This window comes from Neophocaena asiaeorientalis, unplaced genomic scaffold, assembly GCF_003031525.2.
Source record: "Neophocaena asiaeorientalis asiaeorientalis breed wild unplaced genomic scaffold, Neophocaena_asiaeorientalis_V1.1 scaffold30, whole genome shotgun sequence".
Taxonomy (NCBI): Eukaryota; Metazoa; Chordata; class Mammalia; order Artiodactyla; family Phocoenidae; genus Neophocaena; species Neophocaena asiaeorientalis.
In genome coordinates, this window is record NW_020174923.1 from 12,857,316 (window position 1) to 12,872,839 (window position 15,524).

The 15,524-nt window shown below is 53.0% G+C and overlaps 2 protein-coding genes across 5 annotated transcripts in view; one reads left to right on the plus strand and one right to left on the minus strand.

Moving 5' to 3' along the window:
* TBCD (tubulin folding cofactor D) overlaps positions 1 to 8,529 on the plus strand; it is a 174,278-nt gene extending 165,749 nt beyond the window's left edge. Inside the window, exons 37-39 of the mRNA XM_024760761.1 lie at positions 743 to 849; positions 3,086 to 3,170; positions 8,276 to 8,529. Of these exons, the coding sequence (XP_024616529.1) occupies positions 743 to 849; positions 3,086 to 3,170; positions 8,276 to 8,290 (207 nt within the window). The 3' untranslated portion in view covers positions 8,291 to 8,529. The remainder of the gene's footprint in view (positions 1 to 742; positions 850 to 3,085; positions 3,171 to 8,275) is intronic.
* Positions 8,530 to 8,664: 135 nt separating this feature from the next.
* QTGAL (queuosine-tRNA galactosyltransferase) overlaps positions 8,665 to 15,524 on the minus strand; it is a 109,855-nt gene continuing 102,995 nt past the window's right edge. The window contains exons 11-12 of one of the 4 annotated variants that reach the window (XR_003005412.1): positions 10,050 to 13,132; positions 8,665 to 9,919 (exon numbers count right to left, since the gene is read on the minus strand). Coding sequence is in view for 3 of the 4 variants with exons in the window: in XM_024760766.1 (XP_024616534.1) it covers positions 13,052 to 13,132 (81 nt within the window). In the remaining variant the exon portion in view is untranslated. Of the gene's footprint in view, positions 13,133 to 15,524 lie in introns of all 4 variants that reach the window. The other 3 variants (XM_024760766.1, XM_024760765.1, XM_024760764.1) reach the window with 3 other exon arrangements.

The following is a 15,524-nucleotide window of genomic DNA, read 5'->3' on the forward strand; positions in this document are numbered from 1 at the left end:
GGGGGTGCACCCAGGTGCCCTACCACGGGGTGGGTGGGTGGGGAGTTTCAGCCCATTGGGGTCCTGCAGGCTCTCGCTCAGGGGCTCCTGGAAGGCGCCTACCCCACAGCCCCCACCCCAGGGTCGGGTTTCCCAGGAAGTCTCTTCTTTCCCTTTGGCAGAAGAAATGCTCTTCAGATAACTCAAATGTGACACCTTCTTTAACAGCTAAAGTAACTTTAACTCTTATCTAGCACAGCTGTTTTCAAAGTGGGGTCACTGGACGGCCCTCCCTCCACGATCAGAAATGCAGATTCTCAGGCCTTGACCTGCCAAACCAGGAGCTCTGGGGTTAGGCCTCGGGATTCTGAGAGCACCTGTTCCATGAAATAAGTCCCCCCCCCAGGGACAGCTAGAAAAGAAAGCAGGTGAGAGGACTTCTCTGATAAGGTGCAGGTTTTTAATGAAGCATTTTAGTAAGAATGATGCGCCCCGATAAGGGCCTCTGGGGGACCACAGGGGAACGGGGCGCCCGGGCTGAGCGCATCTCATGGTCACTCATCAGTTGTGGCCACGGTCTCCTGAGCAGCGGTCCAAGGTCAGCTCCTCTTAACTGTCTGCCCGGCGAGCCTTTCCTGTTTTACTCGGACTCTGGGCCCCCGGGAGGTGCCTGGGCCCTCGTCCCTGCTTCCGGGCAGGGTCCCGTCAGCTCTGCTCTCTGTCGTGGGCCTTCCCCTCCCACCAACTTGCTCTGTCCCTCCAGATCCGGAAGAGCACAGCCAGCCAGGTGTATGAGATGGTGCTGACCTACGATGTGGTGGCCGCGGACATCCTAGATGAGGTCATGGCTGTGCTCAACTGCACCGCCTGGTGAGCATGGGCCCTTGCCCTCTTCCCGAGAGTGTGGCGGGTGCAGTGCCAAAGTGAGCGGGACGCCCAGAGCCTGTTTGTGGGCTCTCCTAAAACCCTCCAGGGCAAAGAGGGAAGACGGGCTCCAGCCCTCCGCCTCAGCTCTGGGTTTACGAGGAGGCAGTGGTGTCTGTAACCAATGTCTCCTCACCCACGTGTCCATGTTTCTGTAGCACAGGCTCACTCCTTACACCCAAGAGGGGCTGGGCGGCCAGATGAGGGAGGAGGGGGATCTTCCTGGGGTGTTCAGGCTGGAAGATTTTCAAAGTGAAATTATTTTTTCCCAAATACAATTTTCCTAAGTGAAAAGGTGGGTTGTTCTGAGCACTGATTGGTTAGAGGCTGACTTCCTATTTCTCTGTGGTCGCTTTTCTGTTGATCACGTCACGGCTCTGGGTGCCGGTGGGCGCTGGTGCACCTGTTTCTGCGGTTTATTGGGGTTGAAGTCACTCGAGAATGGCAGCTCCTGCTCCCTGAACTGTGGTGTCAGAAATGCAGGGGAGTGTGTGGCGTGGCAGGCAGTTTCTCCCTCCTCAGGGACACGCCAGGTGTGTCAGTTGTGGCCCCCAAGGAGCGGAAGGGTGTTGAGTGGCTGCAGCAGGAGCCCCCAGGCCCAGACTCGCTGCAGAGGAGAGCCGTCCACTGGCCTTTGTTCACTCTTGGTGGAAAAAGGCACATGTGAACACATTCAAAAATCAAACAGACGGAGGGAACCAGGAAGAATAAGTTGTCCTCCCTCCCACCCCAGACACCCACTTCCCTCCCAGACAGCCAGGGTCAGCCCTTGCTCCAGGTCGGGTCTCCAGGTTCGTTTCAGGCACAGTTTCCTGCCATCTCTGTTGGCTCCTCAACTCTGAGCTTGGGCGGCAGGTTTGAAAGAGGCGTGTTGAATGGGGGTGGAGGGGGCTGATGGGGAAGCAGGGGAAGGGGTAGCCTGTGAGCATGCGTCCAGCGGGCAACACCGAATGATGACAAACACGGGAGTGACGCTTGTCCCATTCCGGGCACAGTGCACACACACTCACAAACGTGCCTATGCACATCCAGGCGCTCGCACGTGCCCCTACAGGGTGACCACCAGCCCCGTTTTGGACACGGGACCAAAGTTCAGAGGTTATTTAGGTAGCGGCCTGCTCAGGCACCAGTGTTGAGGGTCCCCCAGGACTGGGTTCTGTCACTGGGGTCAGTGCATTCTGCTTACGCGGGAAAGGATGTACATAACCTACTCACATGCACTACCCTCAGAACAGTGATGTTCCTACAAGGGTTGAGCTCCGCACAGACCTCACATTGATGCAGCTTCCGTTCCTGGCCTGACGGCCCAGCTCCCCTGCTCGGACGTGAGCCACTGTGGCCTGAAGGACAGAAAAGGGCCTCTGGTTTTAGGGCTGTGTTAAGGTTTTCTAGGGAGATACTTGGCCTCGAGCAGGAGGGCATTCTGGTGAACACCTTGTGGGCGCCTCAGTGAAAATTCCAGAGCAGAAAACGTGGCCTCAGGAGATGTGGATGGCTCCGCTCTGTGAGCAGCTGGGACGGGACACATTTTTCTGTAACGTTGTCAGCTTTACAAGCACGGAGGCACGTTCTGCATCACACTCTAGGACAGGGAAGGGAGCATGACACGAAACCACCAACACCCAGTGGGTCCCAGAGTTCCCCTGAGTTCCCCACGCCTGCCTTTCTCCTCTCACAGTTCAGAGCGGGGTTAACCTTACAGAGGATTTAAAGATAACTCATTTTTTCTTATTATTAAAGAAAAACATGCCCAGCTTTCTTTATGGTATTGCTGAATTTTTGTTTTTAATGAAAGTTATAAATAAACAGCTTTCAAAGTCAAATAAAACTTAAAACCCATGGGATAAAATCTGTGCCGCTGTCTTAGCGTTTCCTGTCGCCCGCCCCTGGGTTGGGCTGTTTGGGGGCTGAGTGCCCCTCACGGGGCTCCCTGTTTTGTGGGGCTCGTCCTCTGCAGTTTCCCAAGAAAGGGCTCAGGAGCAAAGCCTTGTGCAGGTGTCCTGCCCAGGCTAGGCTCGCCGGGGTGTACGTTCTGGAGTGAGGCGTCCTTTTTTCCCTGATTCCTACCTAATCTAAGGTGCCTTGGGTTTTCTGCACACCCGGTAGGAAGTGTAGTGAGAGTTTACAGATCTTGGCAGGTTTAACTGCAGGACTGTTCCTGCTCCCCTCTTCTCCTCCCCAGGGATGCAGAGCTCCCGGTTGTGAGAGCCCAGCGGAACCGCCTGTGTGACCTCCTGGGCGTGCCCAGACCTCAGCTCGTCCCCAAGGTAACCACCTGTCCCCTCAGGCCACATGGGGGACCTGGGGCCCCTTCTTTTTCTTTTTTTTATAATTTAAAATAGACGCTATTTTAAAATATTTTTCTAGCTTTTCCAATATTTATTAATCAATAGAATTTTTAATATAACATCTAAAGTGTTTACTAATCATTATCCAAACAGTAGACCAAACTGAGTATTTAAGTACTCCCACATCCTAGCTGCTATAAGTTTTTAAAAAATTTTTTTAATTTAAAAATTGAAGTATAGTTGATTTAGTGTTGTACCAATCTCTGCTGTACAGCAAAGTGACTCAATTATACACATACAGACATTCTTCTTTTCATATTCTTTTCCATTATGCTTTATCACAGGATATTGATTATAGTTCCCTGTGCTTATACAGTGGGACCTTGTTGTTTATCCATCCTGTATATAATGGTTTGCATCTGTAATCCCAACGTCCCAGTTCTTCCCTCTCCCTTCCCACCCCACAACCACAAGACTGTTCTCTGTGTCCGTGAGTCTGTTTCTGTTTTGTAGATAGGTTCATTTGTGCCATATTTTAGATTCCACACATAAGTGATATCATATGGTGTTTGTTTTCCTCTTTGACTGACTTCACTTACTGTGATCGTCTCTGGTTGCATCCATGTTGCTGCAGATGGCATTTCATTCTTTTTATGGCTGAGTAATATTCCATTGTACGTAAACCACATCTTCTTTACCCATTCATCTGTCACTGGACATTTAGGTTGTCTCCACGTCTTGGCTATTGTGAACAGTGCTGTTCTGAACACGGGGGTACATGTGTCTTTTTGAATTATAGTTTTGTCTGGGTATACGCCCAGGAGTGGGATTGCTGGATCATATGGTAATCCTATTTTTAGTTTTCTGAGGAACCTCCACACTGTTTTCTATAGTGGCTGCACCAACTTACATTCCCACCAACAGTGTAAAAGGGTTCCCTTTTCTCCACACCCTCGCCAGCATTTGTTATTTGTAGACTTTTTAATGAAGGCCATTCTGACTGGTGTGAGGTGATACCTCATTGTAGGTTTGATTTGCATTTCTCTAATAATTGGTGATGTTGAGCATTTTTTCATGTGCCTACTGGCCATCTGTATGTCTTCTTTGGAGAAATGTCTGTTAAGATTTTCTGCCCATTTTTTGATTGGGTTGTTTTTTTGTTGTTGAGTTGTATGAGCTGTTTGTATTTTGGAGATTAAGCCCTTGTCTGTTGCATCATTTACATATATTTTCTCCCATTCCATAGGTTGTCTTTTCAGTTTTTTTTTATGGTTTCCTTTGCTGCGCGAAAGCTTGTAAGTTTGATTAGGTACCATTTGTTTTTTTTTTTTTTTTATTTGTTGCCTTGGGAGACTGACCTAAGAAAACATTGGTACAATTTATGTCAGAGAATGTTTTGCCTATCCTCTCTTCTAGGAGTTTTACGGTGTCGTGTCTTATGTTTAAGTCTTTAAACCATTTTGAGTTTATTTTTGTGTATGGTGTGAGGGTGTGTTCCAACTTCATTGATTTACCCAGGGCCCCTTCTTTGTGAGGCCTCCAAATGCAGCTCCAACAAGCTCCTTTCTTGAATTCCAGGGTCTAGAACATTCCAGGCCATGCTGCCTGCCTTGCTTTCCATGTCACGGCCCACGTAGGGCTTTCAGGACCCCAGGGAGGCGGCCCTGGCAGGGCCGTGGGACCGGAGCAGAGCTGAGGCCTCCACTCTCCTCTCCCACCTGCCCCCAACCTCACCCTGCAAGCCAGACCGTTGTGCCCATTGCCAGCTCCTCCCCGTGGGCTGAGCCTGGGGGCACCCCAAGCAATGGGACAGTGTTTCTGCTGCTGCTCCCGCTTGCCCCGTCCCCCGCCCCGGCCAGCACGCTCTCTCCGGCCAGGCACGTCTCACGTGTGTCCTGTGGAGCACGGCACCCAGGACCAGTCCTCTGCCGAGCGCCCTGGCCTCTCTCACCCTCAGAGCCATGTCGGTTGCCCCCAGGACACCCATCCCACTTGGGACTTTGTCACCTCCAGGGCCGCCCAGGGCCGGCTGGTGTCTGCTGAAGTTGCCGTCCTCCACGGCAAGTGTGATGTGTGCGTTGTAGCTGCGGTTTTCTGAGATCGAGGGCCACAAGCTGTTCTTGCAGGTTGTGGGAGGCTTGAGACTTTTTGTGTTTTGTGTGTTCTTGGCAGAGAATCAGAATTCAGTCTGTCGTCAGTCTGTGGGTCCTGCAGGAGCTGGAGTGGGTCGCAGCAAAACGGACTGTGGTCCTGGCGAGTGGGCGTGCCCTCCTCCTGTTCCCATCAGCTGTGTCCCTCTGGCCTTGGGTTTGAACCCTGGCTCTGGAGAGGCTGTTTCAGAGCTTCCTGTTGAGGAAGGACGTCTGGGCAGAAGTGCATGGCGGTTGTAGTGCGTGGTTCTAGGTCTCCACGCACCCAGGTGCCTGCCCTAACACCCCCCGACGTGAGCCTCAGGCTGCGGGGGTCACCGGTTCCCATTTCCGGTGGACTCACCTGGCAGAGGACTCACGGTGGGAAATGCTGACAAGCAGATTCCAAAGTGACGGATGCTCCCTGGCAACGTGTGTGCTTAGGGCCACTGTGGCAGCTCCAGGATGTAGGCCCCCTGGTTTCCCTGGTGATGGGAGTGTGACACCTTTTCTGAGATCTGAGCCATTCGGACATTGTCTTTCGTCACGTGTCAGATCTTTCATGTTCTCTCCGGGTTGTCCGTCTTTTTATACTTTGTCTTCAGGGACCTTGTTCTGGACGCACGTCCTGCCAATGTCCTCTTCTCCAGGGATGGCCTTCTTGTCCTTAGACCTAACGTGGTCCTGTTTGGGGTATCTTGATCTCCTCCAGGGTTGACATTCTCTGTTTTTTTCTAAAAGCTTTACTGTTTTACTTTTTACGTTTGGACTCACGATCTAGCTGACCCAGCTCCCTTCTCGCTACGTCGTGTCGTCAGGCCACACATGTGGCTCTACTCTTGGACTGTCTGTCCTCTGGGTCTCTCTGTCCATCCGTGAGCCACTGCAGCCTGTCCTACAGATACAGATGTAGGTCTCAGTCCTAGAGATGCAGGGTTTAGGTCTCACAGTGCCCAGTTGTCTCAATCCTGTGGTCCTTTTTTCTCCATGATTGTCTTCTCTTCCTGGCCATTGGGTTCCCACCCCACCTGTAGAATCAACTTGTCAGTTTGTGCTTCAGGAGTTTGGCCGAGGTTGCCTGCAGCCTGAAGGTCGATTTGGTGAGAAGTCATGTCTCTGCTCTGAGTCTTCTGACCATGAACATGGTGTGTCCATGCATGGACCCCCTCAGTGTTTTATGGTTTTTGGAGCAGAGATGTTGCACATCTTTCTGTAATTGTCCCACAGTTCTTGGATATTCTTTTTTTTTTTTTCATTTTTGTTTCTCTTTGCCTTTCAGTTTGGGAAGTTTCTGTTGACCTGTCTTCAAGTTCACTGATTGTTTCCTTGACCACATCTGGTCTTAGGACAAGCCCGTCCGAGGCATCCGTTTCAGTTACAGTGTTTGTGGTCTCCAGCGCTTCCACCGCTGCTTACATTGTCTGTCCCCGCGTGGTGCCACTTTGTCCACTAGGGTCCTTGGCGTATTAATCACAGCTGTTTCAAATTCCTGGTCTGATAGTTCCAACATCTCTGCCATTTCTGAGTCTGGTTCTTACATTTGCACTGTCTCCTCAGACTGCTTTTTCTTGCCTCTTGTTGTACTTTGTACTTTTCTGTTGAAGGCAGCCTTGCTGGGGGAACAGGAGCTAAGTAACCAGAGCACAGGGTGTTTGCTGCTGCAGCAGGTCCCAGGCAGAGCCCCTCCCAGTTCTTGTTCTCATCCTCAGGGAGACCACAGGAGGGGCTGAAGTCCCTTTGTCTCGTGTTAATAGAGCCACAGCGCAGTTTTTGATCAGTGTTTATGTAGTTTATCTTTTTTAATCATTTCACTTTCAATTTCTGTGTTCCTACATTTAAATGTGTTTCTTATGAACAGTAGATAGGCCTCATCTCTTTTTAATCCAGTTTAACCGTTTTTGGTAATTGGAGTGTTTTGTCCACTTACATTTAATGTGTGAGTTTGGATTTGCTGGGTTCGTTTGCCATCTTTCCATTTTCTGTTTAACCCTGTTTGTTTCTTTGCTCCTTTCTTGTCTTTGTTTGGATTGGTTAATGACTTTTTTTGTTTTGCGGTACGTGGGCCTCTCACTGTTGTGGCCTCTCCCGTTGCGGAGCACAGGCTCCGGACGCGCAGGCTCAGCGGCCATGGCTCACGGGCCCAGCTGCTCCGCGGCATGTGGGATCTTCCTGGACCAGGGGACGAACCCGCGTCCGCTGCATCGGCAGGCGGACCCTCAGCCACTGTGCCACCAGGGAAGCCTGGTTAACGACATTTTTACCATTTCACTTCCCCTTCTGTTAACTTCCTGCAGTTTTCCTGCTGTTTGTTAGTGACTGCCCATCAGGACAGCATTCTTTCCCCACGTACGGCAGTCAGAACGGGCAGCACCGGGGGGAGGGCTCTGGCTGTGGTGCCCTTCCTTCCCAGGGCCCAGATGGTCATGGCCTGCCTTCCATTCAGCCGCCTCTCTCTTCATTGTCCTTCAGTTCTTCACTGTGCTCTTAACTCTCTGTTCTCCTTGTGGCTAAGTTATTTCTGAGGTGATGTCTTTTTCCCCCTTTCCTCCCCCAGACCATGCTGTATAGTGTCTGCCTTGCCTGGCCCTTCTCTGGGGCCCCTACAGGACCGGGCTGAGGGCAGCTCTGGTCGGGCCCCCAGGTGACACTGTGGGTGACAGGGATGGCAGGCCCAGCGTCAACTCTCCCCTCTCCTTGTGTGACGGCCACACACAACACTGGCTTCCTAAGGAAACGTGCTTTCTACATTAGAAAAATGTCGCACAGATGGATGAAGTTGGGGGGACAGTATAGTCACCCTCCCCACCTGCTTGCTGCCCAGAGGTTGTGTTGGCCACGGGGCTCCTGGCACGTTCGGGGAAGCGGCACAGACGCAGTTTCCTGCAGGAAGCGTGACCCAGGGAGGGCTGGGGAGACGGCGCTGACCGGCCTGACCCTGTCACGTGTCCTCCACAGCCCAGTGTCCGCTGAGGCCAGTCCGGGAAGCTGAGTCCTTGCCTCTGCCTGCCTGGGAGGAGGAGCCCGGGCACGGTCGGCATGGAAGACCTGGACGGACGGCGGCGGTCTGGCTGGTGTGTGAGGGCCCTGGAGTTCGTCACCTGGAGGTGGCATTTCCTTCCATGCATGCTGTGCCACAGTGACCTGGGCTGTTGGTGCATCTGTCCTATCTCTAACCTGTGTCTTATAAAATCACGTGCTGAGCAGCTCTGTATCTGCCTGTGCCTGACACTGCTGCCGGCGGGGGAGCTGGAACCAGAGGGGGTTGTAGGCTCCTGCACCGAGGCCCGCTGGGAGGGGTGGCCCCGGGGGGACAGGCCGGTTGCAGCCTCCCGTGTGCTGTCCTGTCGCCACGTCCACCACGGCCTCGTTGGGCTTGCTCGTAGCCGCTGACAAGCTCTGAGCGACTCACGTTACATGTCAGATGCTGCAGGGGCAGAGAAGGTGCCATGCCTCTGGGTGGGGGTGGGTGCCGTTGAGCGCTGCCTCCGGGTCTCTTTTGCAGCGCGGGTGGGGGCTGTCTTCCCTCCTCACCCCATTCTAGTGCCCAGCGCGCGTGGTGGTCGCACGCACGTCACCTGCCCTCATGCAGTTTCATTCAGTCAGAGAGAGCCAACCTGTGTTCTCAGAATCCCACCAGGACCAGTTCAGCCACACAGGGGACTTGTGACAGCAGCTCAAACCCTCAACGGAAGCAGGGCATGGTCAGTGGCTTCATAGATCTGCTGACACGTGGCCTCCAGGAAGTGGTTCTCTGGTGATGGGAGAAGAACCACATTGTCTGAACCTTTTTTTTCATTTGTCCAGAATGGGGTACACACTCAGGGTTTCTGAAGCAAAGACAGGCTGCTTTTGTCCACATGGGCTGGCACTCACGCTGGCCTGTTCAGGGGCCAGTGAGGCCGATGTGTGTAAAGGTTCCCCACTTGAGCACCTGTGTGGCCAGTCTCAGTGCTGAGGGGTCAGGCCGCCTCCTGCGGGAGCCTTTCTGTGGCAGGCTCCTGGTCCATCCCCACCCTTCCACCTGCTGCTTCATGGGTTGAGGTCTGGATGCAGGACAGATGTGGACGGGCAGGTAGAACATCTGAGGTGAAGTCGTCCAGCCACGGGCCCAGGACAGTGTTCCTGCACCTGGGCCACGGGACAGACCGCCCCTCCTGGGACGTGCGCGCCCACGGGTCCATGGCTGGAGGCCATGGTAGGTGTTGTTGGTACAATCCTGAGACGTGTTTTCCTGCTGCCTTTGCTAAGTGAGTTTCTCCTGCTCCAGTTGAGCCAGTGGACAGGCGGGGATCGCTGACCTTCCCTGAGAGTGGAAGCCCATGTTAGTCTTGCGTGAGGTTTTAACTTTAATTTCATTTAAGCCTTAAAACATGTCTCCTCTTGAAAATAAGTAGAGAGTTTTCCATTTTCAATGGAAGAACAGCCAGAGGCCCCATAGCTGGTGGACGTTGTCACGTGGTGAGGGGTCCTGGATGGCCAGGCGGCCTCAGGCCACATGAGGCCACGCTGGTTGGAAGGCTCTCCTGCAGGGTGGCCACAGGAGGCCCCACTTGTATCCCTGTAGCAGGCGGGGTCCACAGAGCAGCACCGAGACCTTGGCTGAGAAAACCAAGCAAGGAGCTTTTGAGAAGGAATAAAATGAACTGTTTTTAGCGTAATTTTTTAGAAACAAACAAACACCAAGATTCCAGAGACATGGTCTCTGAGACATGGAGACAGGCCAGTTTACCACATTGATGATACTGTGTCAGGAAGCAATTCTTCTTCCGTTGCTGGTCTACCTTTGCAACCCGAGGAAAACCAACAAAGCCGGCCGGCAGTGTCCAGCTGCCCCTGCACACCTTCGGCCATGTCAGATCCTACTGGTCAGCACCTGTTCTCATCAGGCGCCTGGTGGCTGGGAACCTCCTCCTTCATTTGGAGCCCATCTGGGTCCAGGTGACGGCTTTGTGGGGAGTCCCCCCTCATGACTGATGACGTGGCCAGAAGCAGACAACAGCAGAGGTGGACATTGTGGAAAGCAGTGGTCTGAAGCAATTCGGGGTGGGTGGACAGTGCTGGGCTGCCACCTGGTAGAGGGAGTGGTCAGGAGACACCCCCCCCCCCGAAAGGGGCAGAGAAGTGCACCTGTGGCCCCAGTGGGAGTGAGGTGGGTGGGTCTGAAGAGCCGCAAGAAGCCTTGTGCCTGAGACAGGATATGTGAGGGCAGCGGTGTGGCCGTGAGCATATGGCCATGTCCCAGACACAGAGTGAACCATCCCAGTGAGCAGGTCCCTGGCGTTCCCAGGATCCATGTCTGCTGAGCCCTGGAGGCTGGCTGGGAAGTGTGGATGTGATAGCATAAGGCCCAGGGCCAAATCTAGTAGCAGACCCCACATACAGCTGGGGCCCTAAATAGCTGTACCCTCAGCAGCAAGGAGAGTGAGAAGTAGGTCCCCACAGGAGCACATCTGTCTTGGTCTCTGCCCGGTGCTGGTGGAGAGGAATGTGATCACAATGGCCCCTGACCAGTGGTGCTGACAGACACTGGGCAGAGGAGGCAAACAAAACCCTCTCTGGAAGGATGCAGGCTGAGCCCTAAAGAGAAGAACATAAGCTCACATCCCCAAATTGCACAAAATGCACAAAGAAACAAGGCACCATTAGCAAGACCTTAATAAAATCAGACCCCAAAAGACAGAATATAAAATGAATTCAGTTTTGAAAAGGGTTAGAAATTATCAAGAGGAAATTAGGGGGAAAAAGGCTCAATGGATGAATTAAACAACCATCTAGACATGGCTGAAGAGAGAATTGGGGAACTGGAAGATCTGAAGGAGTTTTATCCAGAAAAACAACTGGAAAATATGAAAACAAAGTCAAGAGACACCAGAGAACCTGCCCTGTGTGTGGCTGGGGTCTCAGGAGACGGTGCCACATACTTGGTGATAGAAGCAAGATCCCAAACAGGACAAGCTCACGTCTGGACACGTTGCAGCGGAACTGCTGGGAGACTGGGTGGTCCGGGCAGCTGCCCCTCTTGGATGGCAACAGTGGACTTAACACTGGAATGAGATCCTCATTGAGCTGAGAGAAAACAATTCGCCTCGGCTGGACTGAAACTAGTACAGCTGTCATTCAGGGAAGAACAAAATAGGTCGTTACAGATAAAACAAACCTCCTTAATGCCACTGGTTTCCAATCTTGACACTGTTGACATTTGAGGTCGAATAATTCTTAATTGTGGGGACCGTCCTGTGTGTTGCAGAATGTTTAGCAACAACCTAGATGCCAGTAGCAAACCCCCTTCCCAGTCGTGATGACAGAAATATCTTCGGGCAGATTCTAGTGGATAAAGCGTAGGGATCATTTTCCTGCTGCCAGGTGAATGCAGGTGCAAGAGACAATGTTGGGCAGAGAAAACTATAAACAACGACCATGTAACAAAAAGAATAACGGCTAACATGTAGATTTTTAAAAGCACGTAGAATTTCTTTTTAATGGACAATAGTAGCATACAGTATAAAAATAAACGTGCATTTTTAGAAGGTCCTGTAGCCAGAACACTGATCCTCTTGCCTCTGACCAACACCTCGTGTGCTTTGGGAAGGATCTTCCGAGACTCTGCATGCAGAGACCCTGATGCTTTTAAATCACCAAGGCGGGGAATTCTGACTCAGACATGACTCCACAATGAGGCCACTCCTGATTGTTCAAGCCCCCTGACCCTACTCGGACCCAGGAGTTACTACCTTGTTCACATAAAGTTAGGGCAGGGCTCCCATCAGTGGGAATCATCACTCAACTCCAGCATTAATGGCACCAATGATTCAACACATCAATGATTTGTTCTTGGATCAAGGAGACAGGCCCCCGGGAGTAGCAGCCGTGCGTCACCTTTAGGGAAAAGCCATTGGCCTCCTGGGACCGAGAGACCAAATGCACAAAGGGACAACTCCAGACCGTGTCTCAACATAGAACTGTGTAGCCACTGGTCCCCAATGGCCAGGACGTGGTCACAACTGCCAGCTTCCCCAGTTCTAGCCATACATCCAACTTAGGACCAATCGGAGAAGGAGACTCACTCCCATGACCGCTCATGCCCACGGCCCCCCGCCAGGCACAGCGGGGCCTCCCCCTCCACCCGCAGGTCTCTGCTGTGCTTGGTGAGGGGTCAGCTCCCCACCAGACAAGCTGTGAGCACGCAGCCCCTGTCCCCAGGGTGGGCCTTGTCTAGTTCCATGTCTCTCACTCATGCGGCTCCCACATGGATGGAGCCAGCCACCCACCCAGACACGGACCAGACTTTCCACAGTGGCCAGAGCTGGGAATGAGGCAGGCGTTGGGGAGCCGTGCAGTGACTAGAACGAGTGACTAGAATGTCTGCCACAGACACGAGGGAGGCTCTCTGGGGAGGGTGCATTGTGCGGCCACGCCCTCTGCTCCATGTCTCCGTCTGTGGTATCTGTACACACGTGTGGACACGTGTCAGAGATACACGGTGGGGTGTGGATAACACCCCTCAGGCTTGTGCTCACGGCTGTGTGCTTTACCACACGTAAACCACACCCGATAAGAACACTAAGACGTGCCCTCCTGGTGAAGGGGATTTGAGGGGCATCTGGGTGCCACCCTCCACCGGGCACGTTCCCCACTGGGGGCCATGGGGCCATCCCTCCCTACTTGCTCTCGACCCTGGGCTGCGGCTGCTGGGGGCCTCGTACATACCTGGGAGCAGCTGCCATGGGTCTGTCAGCTGAAGTGAAGGAAATCCCGGCCCTCCTGCAGGTGCAGCGACCTCAGATTGTATTCAAATGCGCCCCCTGTGAGGTCCTGGGGGAGGAGCGACACGTCTGGCTCTATCCAGGCCTCCCCTGGCCTGCACTGGGGACCCTAAGAGCCTCCCTTGGGGGCCCGGGGTTTGGGGTTGCCTGTGGCCACCTGTTAGGTGGTCCACTATGAACTTCTGCTCCACTGCTAAAAGGAGAGGGTCCAGAAGGAGAAAAGTGCCGGAAGGGAACCTGTTGGCAGTTGGCCACAATGTCCCATAGGTCACCAGGGAGGCTGGGGGCAGGGGGTCCTCTGAGGTGCCTCCACCAGCCTGGCCTCGGCCCCTCCCCGCAGGAGGCAGCTGGCCCCCCACAGGGACTTGGGGGAGGAGGTGAGGCTCTCATGGGCAGTCCCTTCCGCTCATTTCTTGGTCCAGGGCAGAGCCAGCTTCCCCTGTCCTGACTGATCCTGGGGTCTCCATGGTGGCCCCCTCGCCCCACCCCCATGGCCTCTGCAGGGCCACAGGTGGGAGGCAGCCCTGGGGACAGAAACTGTGACCTAACAGCCAGCTGCTGGCAGAGCCCCTCCTGCCTCCCGCTCCGTACCCACCCCCACGGCTGAGACAGGAGGCAGTCCCTGCCCACGTCTTCCCTGTACCCTTGTTGGTGCGGGACTTGGGGGTGGGTCCCCAAACTCTTCAGCTGGGCCCGTGCACTGGTGCTGCTTCGGCCGCCCTCCTGTGCGGGGCCACGGCGGGGTTTCGGGAAACATCTGCAGGCTCCTGTCCCTCGTCCCAGCACCACCTGCCAGGTCCCCTCCTGCCTCCATAACCAGCAAAGCGGGGGCCTCTCTGCCAGGATGTGGGAGGGGCTGTCTGACCACCACACTCCTTCCCGTTGGGTGTCATCCGTCTGTCCTTGGGCCCAACACAGGGAATCACCCTTGTCCTGGGCTGTTTCTGCTCCTCTTACTGCTGTTACCTGGGCTTTGCTAGAAGTATTTAAATGAAAACCATTCTACCTGGAAAACACCTGAAATTTCCACATTCTGTCCTCTACCTGCTGTCTGTTCTTAGCCTCCGTTTTCTCCTCCCATTATCTCTCTGCTTCCAAGTTTTCAAAGGAAATACACGTGGGTTCAGGGCCAGCCCAGCCACAGACCTGGGCTTGTAAAAGGGCCACCGGGAAGGTACTCATGTGTCCATGAGTGGACACACCCCCTTAAGAGAATTAAAAAGGTCAGACATGAAACCAACAAGGACTAGAACCCAGAGGGTACAGAGGACTCTTCGGGTCAGGAGAAGACACACAATCCCACGGACAAGAAGCTGATCAGAAACATCAGGACACAGGAAATCCACACGCCTGACAGATGCGGGAAAGGTCTTGGCCTCAGCAGGAATCAGATGGAAATGAACCCCACCGTCCAGTCGTGAGGCCTAGAGGGACCCCTCCCTCCCTGCCTCTGGGCGTGTCCCCTGGCCTGGCCTGGGCGTTGTCTAGCGAAGCAGAAGACATGGCTACCCCACGACCCGTGAAGAGCGTCAGGACCCTCCATGAGAAGCTCTGGTGTGATGCCCACGGCTGGGTCCCGAAGCGCCAATGGGAAAAGGAAAGCAGGCCTCAAGCATGACGTGGAGGAGACCGGACCCCCAGAAACACAGCCAACTCTGTCACATGGCCTGCAGACATGCACTCCACACCAAACGGATTAGCGGAGCAAGTACAGAATCGGGCGGCGCTGGGGGAGGGCATGTCGCCCGTTAAACTGTGCAGCCGGTTCTGGAACAGAGGCTGCAGAGTTTTCTTAAAGGGCAGATGGTTAGCATTTACGGCTTTGTGGCCATACGTCCTCTGTGTTCTAGTAAAACTTTATTTACAGAAGCAGCTGGTGGGCCACACTTAGGCCATTTTCCGAAGGTGTTAAGAATTCACAATAAAGTTTATTCAAACAAGAAAAACGTGAGAAAAGTTCTAAAAAGAATAATGAAGGAAGACTATCCTTACTCAGTGGTGAACATCATAAAGCTATAGTCAGTAATGGTGCGTGACAGATGCGTAGAAAAAGGCCAAGACTCCAGAAACAGCTCCAAATCCACATGCATACCCAACACACAAAGACGCCATTTCCTGAGGGTTTCTCACCAAATGATGTTAGGACCACTGAGGATCCAAACAGAAAGAAAAAAGTCTGGATCCCTATGATAATCTTTATAACAAAATAAATTCCAGTTGTACCAAAAATATAAGGAAAAAACAGGAGTCTGAGGACCAGACTTGGATAATGTTTTTTTAAATATCACAGTGAGAAATGATTGTCTTAGAATGAATAAAACCCCCAAAAGCCATAAAAGGAAAAATTAATTTGATTATATCCAAATAACAAACTTCTAAATGGCAGAAGATATAAATTCAGTTAAATGACACAGAAAAATCTGCAACATCACAGACAGTAG